Source organism: Oncorhynchus tshawytscha, linkage group LG09 (genome assembly GCF_018296145.1).
Source record: "Oncorhynchus tshawytscha isolate Ot180627B linkage group LG09, Otsh_v2.0, whole genome shotgun sequence".
Lineage (NCBI taxonomy): Eukaryota > Metazoa > Chordata > Actinopteri > Salmoniformes > Salmonidae > Oncorhynchus > Oncorhynchus tshawytscha.
The window spans coordinates 78887303-78912513 of NC_056437.1; the positions used below are offsets into that span (position 1 = coordinate 78887303).

The 25211-nt window shown below is 43.0% G+C and overlaps 1 protein-coding gene across 2 annotated transcripts; it reads left to right on the forward strand.

Moving 5' to 3' along the window:
• Positions 1-1484: 1484 nt before the first annotated feature.
• LOC112259215 (zinc finger CCCH domain-containing protein 7B) lies at positions 1485-13409 on the forward strand. Of its 2 annotated transcripts, XM_042327536.1 has the most exons (23): positions 1485-1674; positions 1932-1999; positions 2153-2189; positions 2472-2669; positions 3112-3270; positions 3689-3769; positions 3990-4043; positions 4511-4553; positions 4671-4867; positions 4962-5376; positions 5523-5584; positions 5770-5878; positions 6573-6731; positions 6896-7104; positions 7673-7773; positions 7864-8045; positions 8353-8432; positions 8559-8716; positions 9012-9117; positions 9362-9470; positions 11571-11698; positions 11918-12087; positions 12291-13409. In XM_042327536.1, exons 2-23 carry the CDS (start codon positions 1941-1943, stop codon positions 12469-12471), a joined length of 2997 nt encoding a protein of 998 aa, XP_042183470.1. In that variant the 5' UTR covers positions 1485-1674; positions 1932-1940; the 3' UTR covers positions 12472-13409. The 2 variants fall into 2 exon arrangements, with proteins under 2 accessions (XP_042183470.1, XP_042183471.1); XM_042327537.1 differs by lacking the exons at positions 1485-1674; positions 1932-1999; positions 2153-2189; ... (2 more) ...; positions 3689-3769; positions 3990-4043 and adding an exon at positions 4070-4144.
• The last annotated feature ends 11802 nt before the right edge of the window (positions 13410-25211 follow it).

Sequence of the window (25211 nt, forward strand, 5' to 3'; positions counted from 1 at the left end):
AGGTGAAGGTAGGAAACAACATCTCCACCCCGCTGATCCTCAAAACTGGGACCCCACAAGGGTGCGTTCTCAGCCCTCTCCTGTACTCCCTGTTCACCCATGACTGTGTGGCCATTCACGCTTCCAACTCAATCATCAAGTTTGCAGACGACACAACAGTGGTATGCTTGATTACCAACAATGACGAGATGGCCTACAGGGAGGAGGTGAGGGCCCTCAGCGTGTGGTGTCAGGAAAATAACCTCTCACTCAATGTCAACAAAACAAAGGAGATGATCGTGGACTTCAGGAAACAGCAGAGGGAGCACCCCCCATCAACGGGACAGTAGTGGAGAAGGTGGAAAGTCCCTTGGCGTACACATCACGGACAAACTGAAATGGTCCACCCACACAGACAGCGTGGTGAAGAAGGCGCAACAGTGCCTCTTCAACCTCAGGAGGCTGAAGAAATTTGGCTTGTCACCTAAAGCACTCACAAACTTTTACAGATGCACAATCAAGAGCATCCTGTCGGGCTGTATCACCACCTGGTACGGCAACTGCTCCACCCACAACCGCACGGCTCTCCAGAGTGTAGTGAGGTCTGCACAACGCCTCACCGGGGGCAAACTACCTGCCCTCCAGGACACCTACAGCACCCGATGTCACAGGAAGGCCAAAAAGATCATCAAGGACAACAACCACCCGAGCCACTGCCTATTCACCCTGCTATCATCCAGAAGGCGAGGTCAGTACAAGTGCATCAAAGCTGGGACCAAGAGACCGAAAAACAGCTTCTATCTCAAGGCCATCAGACTGTTAAACAGCCATCACTAACAGAGTGGCTGCTGCCAACATACAAACTCAAATCTCTGGCCACTTTAATAAATGGATTTAATAAATTAAATAACGTCACTTTAATAATGTCTACATATCCTACATTACTCATCTCATATGTATATACTGTATTCTATACCATCTACTGCATCTCGCCTATCCCGCAAGGTCCATCGGTCATCCACATATTTATATGTATATATTATTATTCATCCCTTTACATTTGTGTGTATAAGGTAGTCGTTGTGAATTTGGAAGATTACTTGTTAGATATTACTGCACTGTCAGAACTAGAAGCACAAGCATTTCCCTACACTTGCATTAACATCTGCTAACCATGTGTATGTGACCAATAAAATGTGATAAGATCTTTGTTGGTGTTGACCTAGAAATAATACAAATGTCTTGCTTCAAGAGGTAAGATGAGATGAAACTACTCAATATCCCCATCTGCTGGCCTTTGCGCCAGAACTACAAAGAAAATAAATAAATAAAAGTGAAAGCTATCCTAGCTAGATTAATTTCTCAAATAAAATACAAATGCAAATTTTTTAATTTCGCGTATAATTGATTACTTCCTTATGACATGTCTAAACATGAAACATTTTATTCACAGCACACCTCACCCTACCCTTGAAATAATCTCACTAGGACCTTGTGGCAGCCAAGCAAATCAAAAACAAGCTAGGGAGGGAGGGAGTTCACTGTTCAGCTGAGGAATTGAAACTCACATGTAAACTGTCCGTGCAGAAAGACCCTTGCACTGGATGGCTGGTAGCTGTACAGCTCTAAATTCTTTGTGCTGAGATTTTCCTCTGTCCATAGCAGTAAACGTCGATTTATGTGTTTTATCACCAGGTGGGTTGTAACTTTCTCGAATCGTGCCCAGCTAACGTTAGCTAGCTAGCATGAAAACTTGAGGCATGGTCAACTATTTAGCTATCTAACGTTAGCTAAACAAAACAAATGTTTGGCTAAACTGGCCAAGTATTGTTTTCTCGTTGCTGTATACTTCGCACGAGCTCTTGAACCTAGTTTATTTATACTGGCTAGTTAACGTTAATTCGATAGTAGACGTCAAAATTATGTTGATATGGGCCTTTCTCTTTTTACAGTGTGCAGAGATGGACATGGACCGTCAAAAGCGCCAGGAGGGCATTCAGAACGCCCTGGGATTCATACAGTGAGAAATTAACATTTCCCCTGCAATTCCCACAAGTTTTCAACTAAATTGTAGCCAGTTGCTCTCTTTCATGTTATTCATCCTATACCCACAAACGACCATACTGCACTAGTTCACTTGTATTGATAGGTTATCTTTTCCTCTGTGTCTTAGGTCTTCTTTGCCTTATCCAAAGCCTGAAGGCTATAAGGTAGGGATTAATGAATGCGGTGACTGTCTTCTCTCTTGACCTTAGTCTAGGCATGTCTACACCCCCTATACTGTTCCAAAGAACATGTTGTGGGCTCACAGTCATGCAGCTTGCCCTTTGCAGCGATTTTCTCCTTTTCACATTTGGTCCATGGGAAAAAAGTACCAAAAACAGCCATAATACTGATTAGACACATCCATGTCCTTTATGGCTTTTCCTGTGTACCATCTTTATCTCACTCCCATGCCATATTCCTCTCCTCTTCCCTGAATGTCCATCCAGGGGTTTCTGACCCAGTTGGTGTGTGACCTGCTGGATGAGGGAAATGCAATGTTCAGGGAGGGTGAGTGGCAGCAGGCCATAAAGGACTTCAGTGAGGGTGTTAACGTGGCCCACTATGCCCAGGCTGAGTCTCTAGAAATTCCCTCAGCCCTGCTGGAGAGTCTGTATTTCAACAGGGCAGCAGCCTACCACAGCATGGTGAGTCAGAGTGGTGTGTCACCAGGATTATGCATCTTTGATCCACAATATGGATGATTGAATGAGGTTCAAGATTCTGTATACAAAAGGTATGAAGTCATCTCTTAAATCGAATATTTAATAGCAATTGTGTTGTAAGCAAATGTGCGGTAGTGGGCAAATATTGAACCAACGGTGAATACCCATGGCACTTTCTCTATTTCAGTATTTTGTGTTGTTGCATCACATTGTTTCATTGCATCATGTGCAACATGTTTCAGCCTCATTGAACTTTTGCCATCATGCCACACTTCCTCAACATCCCCTTGAAGTTACAGAGCCTGTATCATCTATCATTACCCCATTCTCATTAGCCTGTATTAACCACTGTATGGCCTTAGTCTTTCACTCTGTGGCAGAACCCACACGTTACCTGTCATCTCTTTCTCTCCATCTCTCTCAGGGGGAGTATGAGCAGGGTGTGCAGGACTGTGACAGTGCGCTGGCGCTGTGCAAAGACAGTTGCAGGGCACTCTACAGGAAGGCTCTATGCCTGCGGGAGCTGGGCCGCTTCAGAGAGGCCTACAACTGCAGCACGGGCTGCCTGCTCACTACGCCTAACGTGAGTAACATTATGAATTACCCCTTCACATCAGAGGCTGTTTTCTTGGACTAGAAAAGCATGCACACCTTTAAAAGGTTAAGTAGCATATTGTTTTTATCTATAAAAAGTGTAGCACAACTGGCAACGTTTCTTTTTACCACTTGACATATGTCATTTGGGATTCCTCATGATGATCTGCTAGTGGAGAAGGAGATTTTCATTTCATACGAGTGGATTTGTTTCCACATTTCCTTCTCTCCTTCGAATACCTTTTGATGTTTTTCAAAAGAATGTGAGAAGATGTGACGAGGGGGGAGACCTCACACCGTACTTTTGAAGTATCATGTAGCTCAGAATAAGTGTTTGTGAAATTAATTTAATAAAAAGCTTATTTAAATGTCAATAATAATTTTTACAACTATTGTACTCTTCATAGGACAAACATGTGTATGACTTGGCACAGGAGCTAGCTAACAAACTGGGCCTGAAGATACGCAAGGCCTACGTTAGCACACAGGTGAGAATCCATTTCCAAAGCAGAAGGTCTAGATTTAAACAGCATGGCAATTTACCTTCCATGATAAGTGGCTTGGATTCAATTGTTCTCAATCTGCCATTCTCTGACCAAATCTGCCCTGGATTAAATCTCAATTTGGATTCATAACAATTGAAGTCATTAAATTTGACATTTTCTTTAGGTTGCCTCTTTATGGAGTTAGTATTTGTTTCCTTTGCAGGAGTCGGACACATCTGAGCAAAGTAATGGGAACACAGTTCCTTTTGCAGGAGAGGCAAGTACAACAACTTTCACCATTACACTTAGGGTTGCACAATGCAGAAATCGCTCTGCCATTTCCTGGTTGCTAAAAATAACAGTTTGTGTAATTATAAGGTAATTATAAGCTAGTATTGTTTAGAGAATCATTGTACCATCTAAACTGCTCTGAAATATATTTTCCATAACCAAAAATATTGTATTTTCAGCTGTTTGAAGCTGGTGTACAAAACCGAAAGTAAAAGATGCAAAAACAAAACATAAGAATAGGAAGCAGACAAATAGAGCACATAGAAAATATCTATTGCTTTTTAGACTTGCTTTCAAGTCGAATGATAGAAATGTGGTTATAGATCTATGTGAATTTAGTCGGGCTGCCCAAAAACTTGCCACTTAAACTGGTTGAGATTTGGAATGTACTTTGGTTTACCTGTTGATTTATTGTCACTTAAACAGCTGTTGTCTTTCTCTTTTCACCTCAAGATGTATAGCAGTGGTCTGGATTCCTTAAGTGACATTTCATCAGGTAGTAATTCTCCTGACCAGAAATGTTGAATTACCTATCACATTGTAATGTAAGGACTATCAAAGAAGATTTCTTCTAGAAAATTAAACTCACCTGTTCCCTCACCCTGTCTTTCAGTTGTTTTCTCCTGCAAGCCTCTATCTGCTGCTATCCCAGTTAGTGATGAATCCTCTCCCTCTGGTCCTCTGGTCTACTCCAACCTTCTGGGTAGCCCTGTCCAAGGCCCTCGGGGGTTGCCCTTCTCTGTGCCTGAGTCAGAGCACCTGGGTGACAGTGAGCTCATGGGAGATGATCTAGACAGCCTGTTGGACTGTGTGAGTTTGTCTACTGGTTGATGTAATATTCAGATATAGCTTCCTTGAATCTGTCAATGCAACTTCTCATTCTTTCCCTCTCGTTCTCATTCAGATTCCCCCTCAACGTGCCTTTCCCATCATCCTCCCCAGCTCAGCTTGTGTCCCCATCCAGCTCCCGTTTCCCTCAGGCCTACCCTCGCCCCAGCTCCCCCCAGCCTTCTTCAACTCAGCCATCAGCCAGCTCAACTCTCTGGACACCTTCCCAGGCATGGGTGGGGAGGATGCCCTAGGTGTGCTGAACTCTTTAGATGGCCTTGATGCACTAGACTCTCTAGATACTTTAAACAACCTGGACACCCTTTCAGACCTTGGTGGTGGGGATGCCCCAGCTCCCACAACAGCACTCTATTCACTTGATGCTTTAGATGCCCTGGACAGTTTCTACCCACTTGGGGATGCAATAACAGCCAAACCAGTGGTGGTGGGGGGAGGGGGGCTGGACTCCCTCTCTAAGTTCAACCTGCCTGGTGAGTCGATTGAGGGCGGTAATGTCTTGTTAGCTTATAGCAATGTATACATGGTTTATTTTTCTTTTAATGTTTAACACCAAGAAAGTTGTGAATCTAATGTAGATGTTATAATTGATTGTTTTTTGTTCTCACGCCATCTTAAGGTGCAAGAATCTCCCACAATGTTCTCTCTGCAACATGTTCGCCCAAGAAGTCCAAACACACAGTAAGCCATTTATTTCTGTCAGCAGAATTTGCTGGACTCCCTCCCGTACATTTAAATTAAAACATTTATTATGCAACATTTAGGTCACATAAAACTTTGTAGATGGAGTTCACCTTTCACAGTGTCATGCTAGTTTTGCCTTGACATATTAACTTAAATGAATTTCTATTACCATGGCGATGTAGGTGGTAAAGAATGGCCAGGTCTCCTCCAAGCTCTCTCAGCTTATCAAGAACCCCCTAGCAGCCACCCATGACTTCATGCAGGCCTGTGCCACGTGCTACAGCTGGATAGGTACAGTAGTGGTCATGAATAACTTGCTCTCAGACAGTGTCCTTCCCCCAGTTTACTACTTTACTACTTTTTGTTTTTTTGTAGTCTACTTTTTCTCCCCGATTGGTAGTTAGTCTTGTCCCATCGCTGCAACTCCCGTACGGACTCGAGAGGTGAAGGTCGAGAGCCATGCGTCCTCCCAAACGCGACCCCGCCCAGCCACGCTGCTTTTTGACACACTGTTCGCTTAACCCGGGATCCAGCCGCACCAATGTGTCGGAGGAAACACTGTACAGCTGGCGACCGAAGTCGGCGTGCTTGCGCCCGGCCCACCACTAGTCGCTAGAGCGCAATGGGACAAGGACATCCTGGCTGGCCAAACCCTCTCCTAACCCAGACAATGCTGGGCCAATTATGCGCCGCCTCATGGGTCTCCCGGTTGCGGCCGTCTGCAACACGGCCTGGGATCGAACCCAGGTCTGTAGTGAAGCCTCTAGTACTGCGATGCAGTGCCTTAGACCGCTGCGTCACTCGGGAGGCGCCCTACTTCTAACTAATAAGACTGACAGTTTCAAGGCCATCATAGCACTGAGGTTCACTTCTCTATTATCATTCTATGTCCCCCCCTTAACTCCCCTTTCTCTCTCTCTCTCTCTCCCCCTATGTACCCCTTTACCCGTATATCACTCTCTCCCTCCCTTTCCCTGTCTCTCAGGTCCAGGGGTCCTGGACTACCAGCACCAGGCAGAATTGGCCCACCGTTGTAAGCGGGACATTCTTCTGTGTAGGATCAGGGCTGCAGAGCACCCTGTCTGGAACAGGGTGCGACCCCGCCCTACGCACAATTTTACTGGGGCGTTTATGCTCTGCAAGGGTATGGAAAATAACAGTCGCTGGTGTGGGAAAAAGGCTCTTTAGATGAAGAGTGTGTGTGTGTCAGGATGAATAACCCAGTTTTAATCTGTGGGAAAAAGGTCCTAAAGGTTAGCGTTGGTCTGTTTGTATATGTAGTAATCTAAGTTCTTTCCCTCTGTGCAGAGGTGCTGGAGACTCAGAAGTGTAAGTACAGGGCGGGCTGTACGTTTGCCTACTGCCAGGAGGAAGTAGATGTGTGGACCCTGGAGAGGAAGGGAGCCCTGAACAGAGAGCTGCTGTTTGACTCACAGAGCCCCAACAATGACAGGCCCACACTCAGCATCAAATGCCTACTGCAGCTCCACAACGGCATGTTCATGTACCTCTGTGAGGTAGGACACACACACACACTTGTGCCCTTACACAGACCCGCCTCCATATGTCCAAGCTTGACCAGTGAAACATGTTAGAGGGCTGCAAGTCCCGACAGGGAGCGTGCAGTCAGACAGATGACTTTGGGATGAAAATATTTTTTCTTGTCCCGCAGATTATTTGGAAACAGTTGTCTTTCTGCTTTGTATGCTTAAAAGCACATGTTTTGCATTATTCACGCTCTGCTTCAACTTCAGTAGCCTACCTTTCCTCTCCTAGTTGGGAGTGAGAGTTCAAGTGTGCCGAGTATGTGTGGTCTCATTGAAATAGAGTAGGCTGCCTACATGGGCGGAGAATCACGTGGCCTTTAACTTAAATATGATTAGACTGTAGCTTACCACAGTGTGTATAAATACATATTGATAATGGAAAGAAGTGGAGGCGCTCAACCAACGTGAGATGAGGTGCAATAAAAATTGGATGGAAAAAATCTGTCCTGCGCAGACCTCTAAAACAACCTTACCCATGCTCCCCCCTACTTGTCTCTGTTTACCTCAACTTTCCCCCTCGTTCTCTTCCCCCTTTCAGGAGTGCTATGACAGTAAGCCTAGGATCATCAGTAAGCACAGTAAGGAGGTGCCGTCCACCTGCTCCAACCCCTACGCCCGACACCCATTCGACAAAAACAAGTGAGTCGTGTTTGGTCCCCCCCCACACACACACACACACACACACACACACACAAACCCTTACTCTCCCCCCCCCTCTCTGCCCTGCAGGTGCCTGGTGCATGCGGTGAGGTCCAGCAGCGTGCACTACACTAAGATCCGCCCGCTGTATACCCAGTGCCAGTTGGACGTGTGCCGCCATGCCCAGCGCTATGGCTGCCAGCGAGAGGACAGCTGCTCCTTTGCCCACTCTGTCATAGAGCTCAAGTGCTGGAGGCTGCAGCAAGACTCTGGTACAGTCAGATTGATGCACACACACTCATGAACATTGTACTTGGTCTCAGACACAGAGAGACATACTTATTCCTGTCTAATAAATGTGAAAACATTTTAAAATGTTAATGTAAAATATCTTTATTTGTAAATGTTAGTTTCTATACTAAAATTCAGGAAAATTTCAACAAAGTCCAGTAGGTGTCAGTAGACACTGCCATTCAATTTTGTCACAGTTGATAAACACTGTTCATAAATACTGTCTGTAAAAAGTGATGCCTAGGCTCGACTAGGCATCACTTTTCTGTGTATGTTCCTGTACTATAGGCATCACTCATGAAGAAATTGTTCAGGAATCCAAGCGACACTGGCATAAAAAACAGGAGCAGAACACGCACAAACCCAAGGTATAATATCCCTGCTATGCTACATCTCATTATATGGTGAGGCAACGGCTCTTGTTTAGTTTGTCTGATTCTCTCTACCTTTTGCCTCTGTTTTTGTCCTCTCTGTTTTTGACTCATTGACTATAGCCGGTGTACATGCCACCACCATCTTCATCCTCAAGTGGTGGAGGAGGCTATAGCTTGAACCTGAAGAGGAAGTTTGTTTGTGGTCAGTGCTGGAGGGACGGGCTGGTCAGCGAGCCGGACAAAGTGCTTAAGTACTGTGCAGCCAAGGCCAGGCACAGGTGAGGCTGCACCCTACCTAGCATCCCTAGCCAGATGGAGGCCAGTGCTTCACTGTAGTATGCAACAATTCTATATGACTAACCACTGTTATTCACTATTGTCTATCAAATGGCCAATGTATGTTAGATGTGTAGTCTGAGATATCTGTGTTTGGTTTTTTGAATAACAATAGAAACTGTTCATCTCGGGGACACAAACCAAGGTGTATGGAGCGTTTACAGCAAAACCCTATGTAATTTAGGATAGTATTTTTCTGGAGAGTCCACCATAACTCTTACATCTCTCTCCCTGTAGTTGGACGAAGGAGCGTCGGGTGCTGTTGGTGAAGTTCTTCGAGGGAAAGAAGTGGGTGATGGTGCGGACGTTGCCTTTTGCCAAGACCTACCCCCAGCAGTATGACGTGTGTGCTTCCCCCTGCTACTTCTCATGCACGATCTGCTAGAAATGATTTTTGATAGACACAATGATAATATGCTTGGTTGAGTCTATTTAACTTATAATGAACTATTAATAATGTTTGTGTGATCATGGGTAACGGTATATATTGGTCAGTTGAATTTAATACTTAATCATTGACACTGTGCAAACTTGTTTCCACAAACATCCTCGCAGTCTGTGTGTAACGGCATAACGTGTCCCCTCAGATATGTGCCCATGTGGTGAAGCAGAAGAAGTGCCACTACATTGGGAACTGTGCCTTTGCCCACAGTGAAGAGGAGAAGCAAGTATGGACTTATATGAAGAACAATGGCTGTAAGTTTACACAATATTTTCGTTATCCATTAAACCTTTTGTTCCACATTATCGCCTTTGTTTACGTTGATCTATGAGAGGGATTGGTTCAGATGCCTATTATCCCCACCAGTACACATTAAATCAAATTGTATTGGTCACATACACATGGTTAGTAGATGTTAATGCGAGTGTAGTGAAATGCTTGTGCTTCTAGTTCCGACAATGCAGTAATATCTAACAAGTAATCTAACAAATTCACAACAACTACCTTACACACAAATGTAAAGGGATGAATAAGTGTGTACATATAAATATATGGATGAGCGATGGCTGTGCGGCATAGGCAAGATGCAGTAGTCTGATGGCCTTGAGATAGAAGCTGTTTTTCAGTTTCTCGTTCCCAGCTTTGATGCTCCTGTACTGACCTTGCCGTCTGGATGATAGCGGGGTGAACAGGCAGTGGCTCGGTTGGTTGTTGTCCTTGATTTTTTTGGCCTTCCTGTGACATTGGGTGCTGTAGGTGTCCTGGAGGGCAGGTAGTTTCCCCCCGGTGATGCATTGTGCAGACCTCACTACACTCTGGAGAGCCTTGCGGTTGTGGGCGGAGCAGTTTCTGTACCAGGTGGGGATACAGCCCGACAGGATGCTCTTGATTGTGCATCTGTAAAAGTTTGAGTGTTTTAGGTGACGACAAATTTCTTCAGCCTACTGAGGTTGAAGAGGCGCTGTTGCGCTTTCGTCCCTACGCTATATGTGGGTGGACCATTTCAGTTTGTCCGTGATGTGTGCGCCGAGGAACTTGACTTTCCACCTTCTCCACTACTGTCCCGTCGATGTGGATGGGGGGGTGCTCCCTCTGCTGTTTCCTGTAGTCCACGATCATCTCTTTTGTTTTGTTGACATTGAGTGAGAGGTTATTTTCCTGACACCACACTCCGAGGGCCCTCACTTCCTCCATGTAGGCTGTCTCGTTGTTGTTGGTAATCAAGCCTACCACTGTAGTGTCGTCTGCAAACTTGATGATTGAGTTGGAAGCGTGCATGGCCACGCCGTCATGGGTGAACAGGGGAGGGCTGAGAACGCACCCTTGTGGGGCACAGTTTTGAGGATCAGCAGGGTGCAGATGTTTTCTACCTTCACGACCTTGGGTCGGCCAGTCAAAGTCCAGGACCCAGTTGAACAGGGCGGGGTCGATACCCAGGATCTCATGCTTAATGGCGAGTTTGAAGGGTACTATGGTGTTAAATGCTGAGCTGTAGTCAATGAACAGCATTATTACAGTGGTATTCCTCTTGTCCAGATGGGATAGGGCAGTGTGATGGCGATTGCATTGTCAGTGGACCTATTGGGGTGGTAAGCTAATTGGAGTGGGTCTAGGGTATCAGGTAGGGTGATGACCGAAGTGAGTGCAATGGGGCGATAGTCATTTAGTTCAGTTACCTTCGCTTTTTTGGGAACAATGGTGGCCATCTTGAAGCATGTGGGTACAGCAGACTGGGATAGGGATTGATTGAATATGTCCGTAAACACACCAGCATCCTGGTCTGCGCATGCTCTGTGGGATGCCGCCTGGGCCGGCAGCCTTGCGAGGGTTAACACGTTTAAAATGTCTTACTCACGTTGGCCACGGAAAAGCAGAGCCCACAGGCTTTGGTAGCGGGCCGTGTCAGTGGCACTTTATTGTCCTCAAAGCGAGCAAAGAAGTTGTTTAATTTGTCTGGGAGCAAGATCCCAATGTTCGCGACGGGGCTGGTTTTCTTTTTGTAATCCGTGATTGACTGTAGACCCTGCCACATATGTCTCGGGTCTGAGCCGTTAATTGCGACTCTACTTTGCCTCTATACTGACGCTTTGCTTGTTTGATTGTCTTGCGGAGGGAATAGCTGCACTGTTTGTATTCGGTCATGTTTCCAGTTGCCTTGCCATGATTAAAAGCGGTGGTTCGCGCTTTCAGTTTTGTGCTAATGCTACCATCAGTCCATGGTTTCTATTAAGGAAAAGTTTTAATAGTCACAGTGGGTACGACATCTCCGATGCACTCGCTCACCAAGTCAGTGTACATCAATGTATATGGATTAGTATTGTTACTTACGTTCCTCTTTGAACCTGTTCCTGAAGTGAAGGATATGCAGCAGATGTACGACATGTGGCTTACCAATCAAAACCGTCCGGTGGATGACACCCTGATCACCCAACACATAGAGGAGAAGCAAATTGTCATGCCAACCGACTATGCCGAGCCAATGGTGAGTGAATGCACTTACTCACACAACCTGTTTGTTGGATGTAGAACGCAAACAATACATTCACCTTTCTCATTTGTAAAAGCTATCTACCATTATCAAGAAGGACTACATTTTGATAGTGTGTGCGTGCATCTTCATGCAATGTATGCGTATGTCTGTCAGTACGTTACGCATTCATACACACTATGAAGACAGTTCTACTGTGTGCGTGTATTCTAGAGCGGCTTCCACTGTCGTCTGTGTGGGAGGCATAGTAACAGTGAACGCCAGTGGCAGCAGCACATCTCCTCAGAGAAACACAAGGACCGTGTATTCAGCTGCGAGGGAGAGGACGAGAGCCTCACCTGGACATACCGCTTCCCCGGACTCCGCCTCGCCCTTTGTCCCAGGTAACACTCGCCCAGAATCACAGTACTGGGTCTCAATACTGTAGTTCCTTTCTCATTACCCATCAAGAGATGCTCTGTATATGCACACAGAAAACAACTGGGATATGGCAGGGTTCACAAACCCTTGTCCTATTTGTTCCTATCAAATTTTATCGGTGCACAGTGATTGACATATGCATAATATAGATCAATGTGATTGACAGGCTGGAGAGTGGCTGTCTCGAGGGGGTGAGCTGTGACTACGCCCACAGTGCTGAGGAGCTGGTGGAATGGCAGGAGAGGCGGGAATTCCTGCGGCGGAAGCTGGCCAAGGCCCGTGAAGACATGCTCATCATGCCAGACGAGTTTGACTTTGGGAAGTACAACTTTCTCCTGCAGGACTGAAGCCCTGTCCTCTATGTGAGACACTTGTACCTGTAAACAGACAGCAGTCGTCTGTTTTGTTGAAAACCCTGGGGGGTATTTTCTTCATTAGTTCGGTATTAGTTAACAGTTAATACAGTTTATACCTGTTTGAGCTGGTTAGGACTGCAAGTGCCTTATTTGTCCAATATTTTCAAAAGGGCTTAACAAATGAGATCTTGGTACCTAATTTGAGTGGGGGGAAAAGTAATTTAGCACTGCCATTTAACAAAACCGTACCGATCAAATATCTCCATTACTAGTCTGTTTAGTCTATGTATGTCTTATTGAGGGATATTAAGAAATCATTTAAGCTTGCGTTCTGATTGGACTCTTTATACAACCCTCAAACATTCACATGTTCTTCCATCAAATGAAAACCGATTTGCTGGAAGGCACAAGTTATTAACTTTCACTTTGTTAATGTGTCTTATGCCACTTAAAGCTGCAATGTGTAACTTTTTCGGTGACCTGAGCAAATTTACATAGAAATGTTAGTTATAGAGCTGTCATTCTCATAGAACAGATCATTCAATGTGCCCTATTTCTATGCTTAATGTTCTTAAGTTTTGTTTTTGTACACCAGCTTCAAACAGCTGAAAATACTATATTTTTGGTTATTGGAAAGATATTTCACAATTAAGATGGTACAATGATTCTCTACATTTGCTTGTTTTGTCACAAACTGAAATTGGGCAACTTATTTTAATTTTAGCAACCAGGAAATTGTGAGTGATTTCTGTATATTGCATCTTTAAAGAATTTGCTGCTGCCATTGTAGACAGACAAACATTACAGAATGTGATCACAGTAATACAGGGGTACTGCAGGATGTTCATGGAAATATATAAAAACACATTTTATTTCAATGTTTTATTCAATATTGTGAGCAACAAGATTAAACTTTTTTTAAAATTAGACATACAATATGAGGATAATACCTTATTTCTAATGATGTGAACTTTATTTCTCAACTCCTTATATTGAGCTAATTGCACTCACAGGACAGTGTTTCTCCTATATTCATTTAGCAGCGGTGGCTCACCACTCCAAAAAATATGATAAAACATTTTTGGGCTGGTAAAACGTTTTCAGTGTAAACATAAACAACTAAACTAGAAAAGACATAATGGGGCTATATATTTTAAATAAGATAATTTAAGAACAACCACCAAAATCACTATATAGAAAGGGAAAATCTAAAATTCAAAACATTTAATGGAATTAGATTTGAAGTCACTCCAATGGCATAAGAACATGTTGTAAGCCATGGCAAAATGGGTAGAATTTCAGAAAATTTGCTTTAAAACTGCAAATTGTCTGTCAGCGACACGCGTATATGCCGGAGTTGGCGTGGGTTTGAAACCTGCCCACTACCCTTTGACTCACCCTGTCTTTCACATTGTACTCTCTTCAATAAAGCAAAAATTATGAAAGGAATGGGACTGCCACACTCTTTCAACAAAAAAATCGCTTAAACTTAATTTTCTCTCAGCCTGATGATAAAAATGTGTGGAATTGCAGGAAACTAGCTTTAAAACGGTAAAATTTTCTCTCCGCCTCATGACAATCAAAAAATACAAAATTTGTCTCTGCGGTCAAGAGGGCCTCTACAATTAGTGGTCAGACTCTACCACTACACTACTGGGTAAATAGATTGAGGATGCTAACTAAGGCCTTACCTGTGGGTATATAGTTGATCTATAATTTAATATCCAATACAAGGGAGATTGGAAGTTCCTCAAATGTGCCTGTAGTAGTAGTTTCCTATCTAGCGTATAGACTCACTCATGGTATGCTGAAGACAAGATTATTATCTGCCCAGTAAATTTGAAGATGGGAATAATGTATCTCCGCATATCTAGTCCTGCACATTAATACATATCGATGTTGGAAAACAATAGGTAATAACACAGCAGTTAAACCTGGCAAAATAATCGTATTGATTTTTATACCTTCGTTCTTTGTTACCAAATCATACTTTGTATTGTTGGGTTCAGAGTATGCTTCTGGGTGTGTCATTCCTGTTTTGCAAGGGTGGTGGCCTAAAAACTAAGACTGTCATTTTAAATAAGGAGAAGGAGAATACATAATTCAGATTTGTGCAGATGAGAGCATTTAGCCTGTAACCCTAGAAGCGGACAGAGGCAGTGAAGCATACGTAGTCTGAGCATTTTCTGTTATTCTGTATGTCAATCGAGACACTGATTTAAAAAAAAAAAAAAAAAAAAATTATATATATTTTTATTTAAATGTATTTTATTTAACAAAGCAAGTCAGTTAAGAACAAATTCTTATTTTCAATGACGGCCTAGGAACAGTGGGTTGTTCAGGGGCAGAACGACAGATTTTTACCTTGTCGGCAAAGGGATTCGATCTTGCAACCTTTTGGTTACTAGTCCAACGCTCTAACCACTAGGCGACCTGCCGCCTCAGTATGATATTACATAGTTATATGTTACGTTTCATATGGTATGTGTTCATTTGTGGATTTCCATCACCTGTACAATATGTTCCGAATTAGCAAAATGTATGGTATGTTACAAATTCTAGCTAGGCGTCTAATGTTAGCTAGCCTAGGGGTTAGAGTTTACGAGGTAGGTTAAGATGCTAAAAAGTAGTAAGTTGTAATATTGAGATGTTCTGTATACATCACTGGTAATTATGTTAGTGTTAGTTCATAAGCTTTGCATACTGGAAGTGTGTTGAATACCAGCTTTAGCCAGTATAGAGAGGTAATGGATACTCTCGGAATGAACCAAATAGAAGGTTTAGTTTGTTACTAAATACTATTTCGATGACAATTATTATGGCTATAACGATTTTAATTTACAACATTTTAAAAATCTATAGAGTGGGAAGTGGTATGTTTCTTACTATACCAAGTCAGTGAGCTGGATCCTGTTGATTTGCCATAGGTTGTCCAAACTCTGAATGTTTTTGGTTTTTGCCCTGACACTACACAGCTGACCCAAATTACCAAAGTTGGATGATTCGTTTATTTTTTTGAATCAGCTGTGTAGTGCTAGGGCAAAAACCAAAAAGTGCACCCTTGGGGTCCTGAGGACCAAGTTTGGGAAACTGTTACATAGGTTTTGTCCTGGATTAAATCATTCTAATCAAGAGTGAATCACATTGACCTTTATCACATCCATCTATGTCATTGAACTGATTGCACCACAATATATCTACCTATGTTACTTTTTTTCAGGCAGTTTAATCCTTGCTGGCTGGAAACAGTTCTTGAAACTGAAGTACCCCCTCTCAAAGCCATCAAAATGACCCCTTTATAAAAGTGCACCCTTGTTAAACAGTATTCACACTGCTCTCGTGACCATGCACTATTTTATTGTAGCTGCCATACTTATTGAACAGATGGTTAGAGACCGCAGTGTTTGTGCATTTAATTTCCAAAGTCATGGGTTGGTAAGAATGAGTTGTATACTAGACCTAAGAAAACAATAATTACTTTTATTTTGTGTGAGCTATTGACCAAATCTGACATGCTAAATAAAACTATTTTTGAGAGGGAATAGATGCCAGATCCTTTTTTACAGTTATTGACAGTTTGTTATAGTTGTGTAAAATTAATAAATTACAGTAAGTAATAACTACTACTGACCAAGGTCTGTTATCTTATTAAAGGACATTTTTTATGTATATTGTGTAAAAATCTGTTGTGTTCTAGTTAGTGTGGTTCAAATCAATGAGGTTCAAGCGGCGGGTTGGCGGGTTAATGATTTCCACCTTCAGATCTTGTTCATGATGTGTTGTTTAGTGTCCCGATTGCTTGTGAGTGCGTGGTGAGATGGGGGGTTTCGTACCTTTTGTGATCGAATACACAAACCTGCTCCCAACTTGTAATTGGCTGATGGGTATGATTGACAGCCTATAATACAGCAAACCGAAACGGGATAAATTGAACGATTAGTATCATTGGTCTTTCACAGAGTATGTTGTATATTCATAATACTAGTAGGCGTGGCTACTGAACTCAACAAATTGCCCGCACATTGTATCCTCGTGACATGATTGAAGTTCTTGCAAAGTGTATATCAGACAAAGCAATTCAAGTTTTGTTTCTCAAGTCAAAGCCCTGATGAGTTTCCATTCTCGTTTTCCATTGACAACGGTAATAGAAATCGGTGTGAATTTGTTATACCCTTGCTATTCTTTTCAACACATTTGTGACAGACACATTTATCCTGATAGAGGGTAACTTCATGCCAGTGACGTTAGCTACATTCATACAGTAATGTTTTAACAGTCAAATTTCATTAGTGTCCTGTAACTTCTTTGTGTTAACTAAATGGACTGATGCAATGTCATTGAAATATAAACTTTGCAGCATGTGCAACATCTTCAATTGCTTAGACGTTAGATACTGGCTACCTGGGTTTATCAACCTTGTCTTATTTACAGCTAGCGCTGGGATGCAGTGCCCTAGACCACTGCGCCACCTGGGAGGCCCGCTCCTTGTTTTTTTAAGTTTAGGAGTATTTGACTATGTCCATTTGACTGAACTGCCTTGGGGTCCAAAAAAAAGACCACCCATGGTTAAATGCTGCACTGTCGGAAACTAGAAGTACAGGCATTTCGCTACACCCGCAATAACATTTGCAAAACACGTGTATGTGACCAATTAAATTTGATTTGATAACAGGAACTGGGATGAGAAACAGGTTGGCCAACTGAGGCGTCACAAGCATGGTAAGCATCCCTTTCACTTCCAGCATTATGCTGTTATTATTGGCACCACTGCTTAAGGGTGGCACAAATGTGTAGCCTAACAAAGCAGTTTATTTATTTCACCTTTATTCAACCAGGTAGGCTAGTTGAGAACAAGTTCTCATTTACAACTGTGACCTGGCCAAGATAAAGCAAAGCAGTGCGATACAAACAACAGAGTTACACATGGAATAAACAAGCATACAGTCAATAACACAATAGGAAAAAAAATCACGTCTATATTATTGGTCGACCTGGCCGATTTAAATTGGGGCCGATTTCAAGTTTTCATAACAATCGGAAATCGGTATTTTTGGACACCGATTTGGCCGATTAAAAAATATATATATAATTTTTAAGTAAAAAAAAATGTAAACAATTTTTACACCTTTTATTTTAACTAGGGAAGTCAGTTAAGAACAAATTCTTATTTACAGTGATGGCCTAGGAACGGTGGGTTAACTGCCTTGTTCAGGGGCAGAACAACAGATTTTTACCTTGTCAGCTCTGGGATTCAATTTTGCAACCTTAGAGTTAACTAGTCCAATGCTCTAACCACCTGATTACATTGCACTCACGAGGAGCCTGCCTGTTACGCGAATGCAGTAAGTTGCTAGCTAGCATTAAACTTATAAAAAACAATCATAATCACTAGTTAACTACACATGGTTGATGTTACTAGTTTTATCTAGCGTGTCCTGCGTTGCATATAAACGATGTGGTGGCATTCGCGAAAAAGGACTCGTTGCTCCAACGTGTACCTAACCATAAACATCCATGCCTTTCTTAAAATCAATACACAAGTATTTATTTTTAAACCAGCATATTTAGTTAATATTGCCTGCTAAAATGAATTTCTTTTAACTAGGAAAAATGGTGTCACTTCTCTTGCAACAGAGTCTGGGTATATGCAGCAGTTTGGGCCACCTGACTAATTGCAAACTGTGTGAAGACTATTTCTTCCTAACAGACAGCCAACTTCGCCAAACGGGGGATAATTTAACAAAAGCGCATTTGCGAAAAAAGCACAATCGTTGCACGACTGTACCTAACCATAAACATCAATGCCTTTCTTAAAATCAATACACAGAAGTATATATTTTTAAACCTGCATATTTAGCTAAAAGAAATCCAGGTTAGCAGGCAATATTAACCAGGTGAAATTGTGTCATCTCTTGCGTTCATTTCACGCAGAGTCAGGGTATATGCAACAGTTTGGGCCGCCTGGCTTGTTGGAAACTAATTTGCCAGAATTTTACGTAATTATGACATAACATTGACGGTATTGCAATGTAACAGGAATATTTAGACTTATGGATGCCACCCGTTAGATAAAATACTGAACGGTTCCGTATTTCACTGAAAGAGTAAATGTTTTGTTTTCAAGATTATAGTTTCCGGATTCGACCATATTAATGACCTAAGGCTCGTATTTCTGTGTGTTATGTTATAATTAAGTCTATGATTTTGATAGAGCAGTCTGACTGAGCGGTGGTAGGCACCAGCAGGCTCGTAAGCATTCATTCAAACAGCAATTTTGTGCGTTTTGCCAGCAGCTCTTCACAATGCTTCAAGAATTGCGCTGTTTATGACTTCAAGCCTATCAACTTCCGAGATTAGGCTGGTGTAACCAATGTGAAATGGCTAGCTAGTTAACGGGTGCGCGCTAATAGCGTTTCAAACGAGACTTGGAGTAGTTGTTCCCCTTGCTCTGCATGGGTAAAGCTGCTTCGAGGGTGGCTGTTGTCGATGTGTTCCTGGTTCAAGCCCAGGTAGGTGCGAGGAGAGGGACGGAAGCTATACTGTTATACTGATAATACTAAAGTGCCCATAAGAACATCCAATAGTCAAAGGTATATGAAATACAAATCGTATAGAGAGAAATAGTCCTATAATTCCTATAATAACTACAACTTAAAACTTTTTATCTGGGAATATTGAAGACTCATGTTAAAAGGAACCACCAGCTTTCATATATTCTCATGTTCTGAGCAAGGAACTTAAACGTTAGCTTTCTTACATGGCACATATTGCACTTTTACTTTCTTCTCCAACACTTTGTTTTTGCATTAATTAAACCAAATTGAACATATTTCATGAGTTATTTGAGGCTAAATTGATTTTAGTGATGTATTAAGTTAAAATAAGTGTTCATTCACTATTCTTGCATTGTCATTACAAATAAATGTTAAAAATTGTCAGATTAATCGGTCTGCTTTTTTTGTCCTCCAATAATCTGTATCGGTATCAGCGTTGAAAAATCATAATCGGTCGACCTCTAGTCTATATACAGTGTGTGCAAATGGCGTGAGGAGGGAAGGCAATAAATAGGCCATAGTAGCGAAGTAATTACAATTTAGCAAATTAACACTGGAGTGATAGATGTGCAGATGATGATGTGCAAGTAGAAATACTGGTGTGAAAAAGAGCAGAAAAGTAAATAAAAACAATATGGGGATGAGGTAGGTAGATTGGATGGGCTATTTACAGATGGGCTACGTATAGCTGCAGCGATCGGTTAGCTGCTCAGATAGCTGATGTTTAAAGTTATTGATGGAAATATAAGTCTCCAGCTTCAGCGATTTTTGCAATTCGTTCCAGTCATTGGCAGCAGCGAACTGGAAGGAAAGGTGGCCAAAGAGATGTTATATATATATATATAACAACAACATCTTTATTTTACTAGGCAAGTCAGTTAAGAACAAATTCTTATTTTCAATGACGGCCTAGGAACAGTGGGTTAACTGCCTGTTCAGGGGCAGAACGACAGATTTGTACCTTGTCAGCTCGGGGATTTGAACTTGCAACCTTCCGGTTACTAGTCCAACGCTCTAACCACTAGGCTACCCTGCCGCTCACTGTTGGCTTTGGGGATGACCAGTGAGATATACCTGCTGGAGCGTGTGCTACGGGTGGGTGTTGTTATCGTCACCAGTGAGCTGAGATAAGGCGGAGCTTTATCTATCAAACTCTTATAGATGACCTGGAGCCAGTGGGTCTGGCGATGAATAAGTCGATGAGAGCAGACAGGTCGCAGTGGTGGCTGGTATATGGGGCTTTGGTGACAAAACGGATGGCACTGTGATAGACTGCATCCAGTTTGCTGAGTAGAGTGTTGGAGGCTATTTTGGAAATTACATCGCCGAAGTCGAGGATCGGTAGGATAGTCAATTTTACAAGGGTATATTTGGCGGCGTGAGTGAAGGAGGCTTTGTTGCGAAATAGGAAGCCGATTCTAGATTTAATTTTGGATTGGAGATGCTTAATATGAGTCTGGAAGGAGAGTTTACAGTCTAGCCAGATGCCTAGGTATTTGTAGTTGTCCACATATTCTAAGTCAGAACCGACCAGAGTAGTGATGCTCGTCGGGCGTGCAGGTGCGGCAGCGAACGGTTGAAAAGCATGCATTTAGTTTTACTAGCATTTAAGTGCAGTCGGAGGCCACGGAAGGAGTGTTGTATGGCATTGAAGCTCGTTTGGAGGTTTGTTAACACAGTGTCCAAAGAATGGCCAGATGTATACAGAATGGTGTCGTCTGCGTAGAGGTGGATCAGGGAATCACCCACAGGAAGAGCGACATCGTTGATATATACAGAGAAAAGTTGGCCCCAGAATTTAACCGTGGTAGCCCCATAGAGACTGCCAGAGGTCTGGAAAACAGGCCCTCCAATTTGACACACTGAACTCTGTCTGGGAAGTAATTGGTGAACCAGGCTAGGCAGTCATTTGAGAAACCAAAGCTGTTGAGTCTGCCGATAAGTATACGGTGGTTGACAGTCGAAAGCCTTGGCCAGGTCGATGAAGACTGCTGTACAGTACTGTCTTTTATTGATGGCGGTTATGATATCGTTTAGTACCTTGAGCGTGGCTGAGGTGCACCCGTGACCAAATCGGAAACAGGATTGCACAGCGGAGAAAGTACTGTGGGATTTGAAATGGTCAGTGATCTGTTTATTAACTTGGCTTTCGAAGACTTTAGAAAGGCAGGGCAGGATGGATATAGGTCTGTAACAGTTTGGGTCTAGAGTGTCACCCACTTTGAAGAAGGGGATGACCGCGGAAGCTTTCCCATCTTTAGGGATCTCGGGCGATACGTAAGAGAGGTTGAACAGACTGGTAATAGGGATTGCAGCAATGGCGGCGTATAATTTTAGAAGAGAGGGTCCAGATTGTCTAGCCCAGCTGATTTGTCAGGGTCCAGGTTTTGCAGCTGCTATCTGGATTTGGGTGAAGGAGAAGCTGGGGAGGCTTGGGCAAGTAGCTGCGGGGGGTGCGGAGCTGTTGGCCGGGGTTGGGGTAGCCAGGGAAGCATGGCCAGCCGTAGAGAGATGCTTATTGAAATTCTCGATTATCGTGGATTTATCGGTGGTGACAGTGTTACCTAGCCTCAGTGCAGTGGGCAGCTGGGAGGAGGTGTTCTTATTCTCCATGAACTTTACAGTGTCCCAAAACTTTTTGGAGTTAGAGCTACAGGATGCAAATTTCTGTTTTAAAAAGCTAGCCTTTGCTTTCCTTACTGACTGCATGTATTGTTGTTCCTGACTTCCCTGAAAGTTGCATATCGTGGTGACTATTCGATACTAGTGCAGTCTGCTACAGGATGTTTTTGTGCTGGTTGAGGGCAGTCAGGTCTGGAGTGAACCAAGGGCTATATCTGTTCTTAGTTCTACATTTTTTGACAGGGGCATGCTTATTTAAGATGGTGAGGAAATTTATTTTAAAGAACAACCAGGCATCCTCGACTGACGGGATGAGGTCAATATCCTTCCAGGATATCTGAGCCAGGTCGATTAGAAAGGCCTGCTCGCATAAGTGTTTTAGGGAGCGTTTGACAGTGATGAGGGGTGGTCGTTTGACCGTGGACCCATAGCGGATGCAGGCAATGAGGCAGTGATCGCTGAGATCCTAATTGAAAACAGCAGAGGTGTATTTGGAGGGCAAGTTGGTCAGGGTAATGTCTATGAGGGTGCCCATGTTGACGGATTTAGGGTTGTACCTGGTGGGTTCCTTGATAATTTGTGTGAGATTGAGGGCATCTAGTTTAGATTGTGGGACTGCCCAGGGGTTAAGCATAGGTCACCCAGTTTAGGTCACCTAACAGAACGAACTCTGAAGGTAGATGGGGGTAATCAATTCACATATGGTGTCCAGAGCACAGCTGGGAGCTGAGGGGGGTTTATAACAGGCAGCAACAGTGAGAGACTTGTTTCTGGAGAGATTCATTTTTAAATTTAGAAGCTTTTTACATTTTTTCTAAATTTTTAAATTTAGAAACTGTTTGGGCATGGACCTGGAAATTATGACAGCCTGCAAAGTTCTATCTCTGCAGTAGATTGCAACTCCGCCCCTGTTGGCAGTTCTATCTTGATGGAAAATGTTGTAGATGGGGATGGAAATTTCAGAATTTTTGGTGGCCTCCCTAAGCCAGGATTCAGACATGGCAAGGACATCAGGGTTGGCGGAGTGCGCTGAAGCAGTGAGAAAAACAAACTTAGGGAGGAGGCTTCTGATGTTAACATGCATGAAACCAAGGCCTTTTCGGTTACAGAAGTCAACAAATGAGAGCGCCTGGGGACACGCAGAGCCTGGGTTAACCTCCACATCACCCGAGGAACAGAGGAGTAGGTTGAGGGTACGGCTAAAGGCAGTCAAAACTAGTCGTCTAGTGCGTTATTGGACAGAGAATAAAAGGAGTAGATTTCTGGGCGTGGTAGGATAGATTCAGGGCATAATGTACAGACGGGTATGGTAGGGTGCGGGTACAGTGGAGGTAAACCCAGGCATTGAGTGACGATTAGAGAGGTTGCATCTCTGGACGCACTAGTTATGCTGGGTGAGGTCGCCGCATGTGTGGGAGGTGGGACAAAGGAGGTATCTGAGGCATGTTGAGTGGGACTAGGGGCTCCACAGTAAACTAAAACGATAACTATCCTAAACAACAGTATTCAAGGCATATTGACATTTGAGAGAGACATAAAGTGAGGCATAAAGCAATCACAGGTGTTGATTGGGAGAGCTAGCTAAGACAACAACGGGTAAGACAACAACGGCTAATCAGCTAAGACAACAACAGGTAAAATGAAGATGAATGGGCAGAGAGGGTCAGTTAACTACACACAGGGCCTGAGTTTGAGGCTGGGGCCGACAGATAAACAAAATGGAGTACTGTGATTAATGAACAGTCCAGCAGGCATCAGCTATGTAGCCAAGTGATCATAGGGTCCAGTGAACAGCAATAGATGACAGGGGAGCCGCTGGGTAGTCGTTACTACGCTAGCAAGCAGAGACTCTGTGTTCAAAGTTAGCAGGCCGGGGCTAGTATAAGCGTCTGCTCCGACGTCCGGAAAAGGCCGGTTGAGTGCACAACGGATGGAGTTACGTCGGCAGACCAGTCGTGGTGGAACGGCGGGGCTCCGTGTTGACAAAGGGTCTAGGCCAGTTAGCGAAAGAGGTATTGTAGCTATAGTAATTGCTTTTGCTAGCCGGGAGATGCGCCTGGCTCGCGGCTAACTAGTGTTAGCTTCGGAGCAGGGGCGTTAGCCACTATAGCCACTTGGTAGCAGCTAGCTAGCAGTGATGATCCGATGACAAGTTAGTCAGTGTAAATCACATGAGAATCCCTTTACATAGTCCTACTCTTAATAGTACATAACTAACCCCTCTGCTAACAGGCCTTGTATATACAGAATATTGCATAGGCCGTAGGGCACTTATGCACACAGTGTTCCCTCATTATGCGGAGAGGTATCCTCACAACTTGGTGTAGTTCTAGTGTATGTTCACACACTCTTCAACATACCCCTGTTTTTAATTTAGAGCCCAAATCCAGTGCCTTTGCTTTTCTGTCTGGCATGTTTTACTGAATTGTGATGGACACAGGCCATAGACATTCAAATCAAATAAGTTTGACACGTGCACATGTTCACTTGCAAGCTCTTCCTCGACAATGCAGTATTCAATATCAAAGAAAATAGAAAATCCGAATAGAATGTTTCATTCTTTGTCAGTGTATGGTGTTCACAATGAAATTAATTTGCATGCTCCCATGATAGAGTTCATATCAGACTTGCTTACATACCCATAGACAGTCTACACATCAGAGCTCTCACCCTAGACATCAGTGTTTTATGCCACATTAATTTGGCATGGCATTGGTGATTCACAGTGACCCTCTCGTAATCATTTTGTTATCTGTGTTTACAAATAGCTTGTTCTTTCCATATATCTAGTGGGGGAAAATCTAACAGCAAGTACCAGTGACACACTCAATTCAGAAGTGGACTGATGAAGCAAATTCTAAGCTACAGGACAGTTTTGCTAACAGACTGGAAAACAGTGCCTTCAGAAAGTACTCATACCCCTTGACTTATTCCACATTTAGCGTTACAGCCTGAATTCAAAATGGATTAAAGAAATACATGTCTCACCCATCTTCCTTTACACTTGTGTGTATACGGTAGTTGTTGTGAAATTGATAGGTTAGATTACTCGTTGGTTATTACTGCATTGTCGGAACTAGAAGCACAAGCATTTCGCTACACTCGCATTAACATCTGCTAACCATGTGTATGTGCCAAATAAAATTGGATTTTTATTTGATCTACACACAATACCACATGAGGACAAAGTGAAAACATGTTTTTTGAAATGTTTTCAAATTTATTGATAATGAAATACAGAACTCTCTCACATAAGTAATTACATGTTAGAATCACCTCTGGCAGCATTTACAGCTGTGCATGAGCTGTGCATCAGCTGTGCAAGAGCTTTGCAAGTCTAAGAGCTTTGTACGTCTAGGGCCTCATTTATCAATATTGCGTAGAAACTATTCTAAAATACTACTTACGAGCGGAATTTAGAATGTTTGTACCCATAGAAAAAGTGTGATTCAACAAACAATCCTACCACTGTCACACTCACACCAGTAAGAGAACCAGTGCTTGTGCACGACCTTGGTTATTTGCATTTTTAAACACCCCTAAATAACCATATGG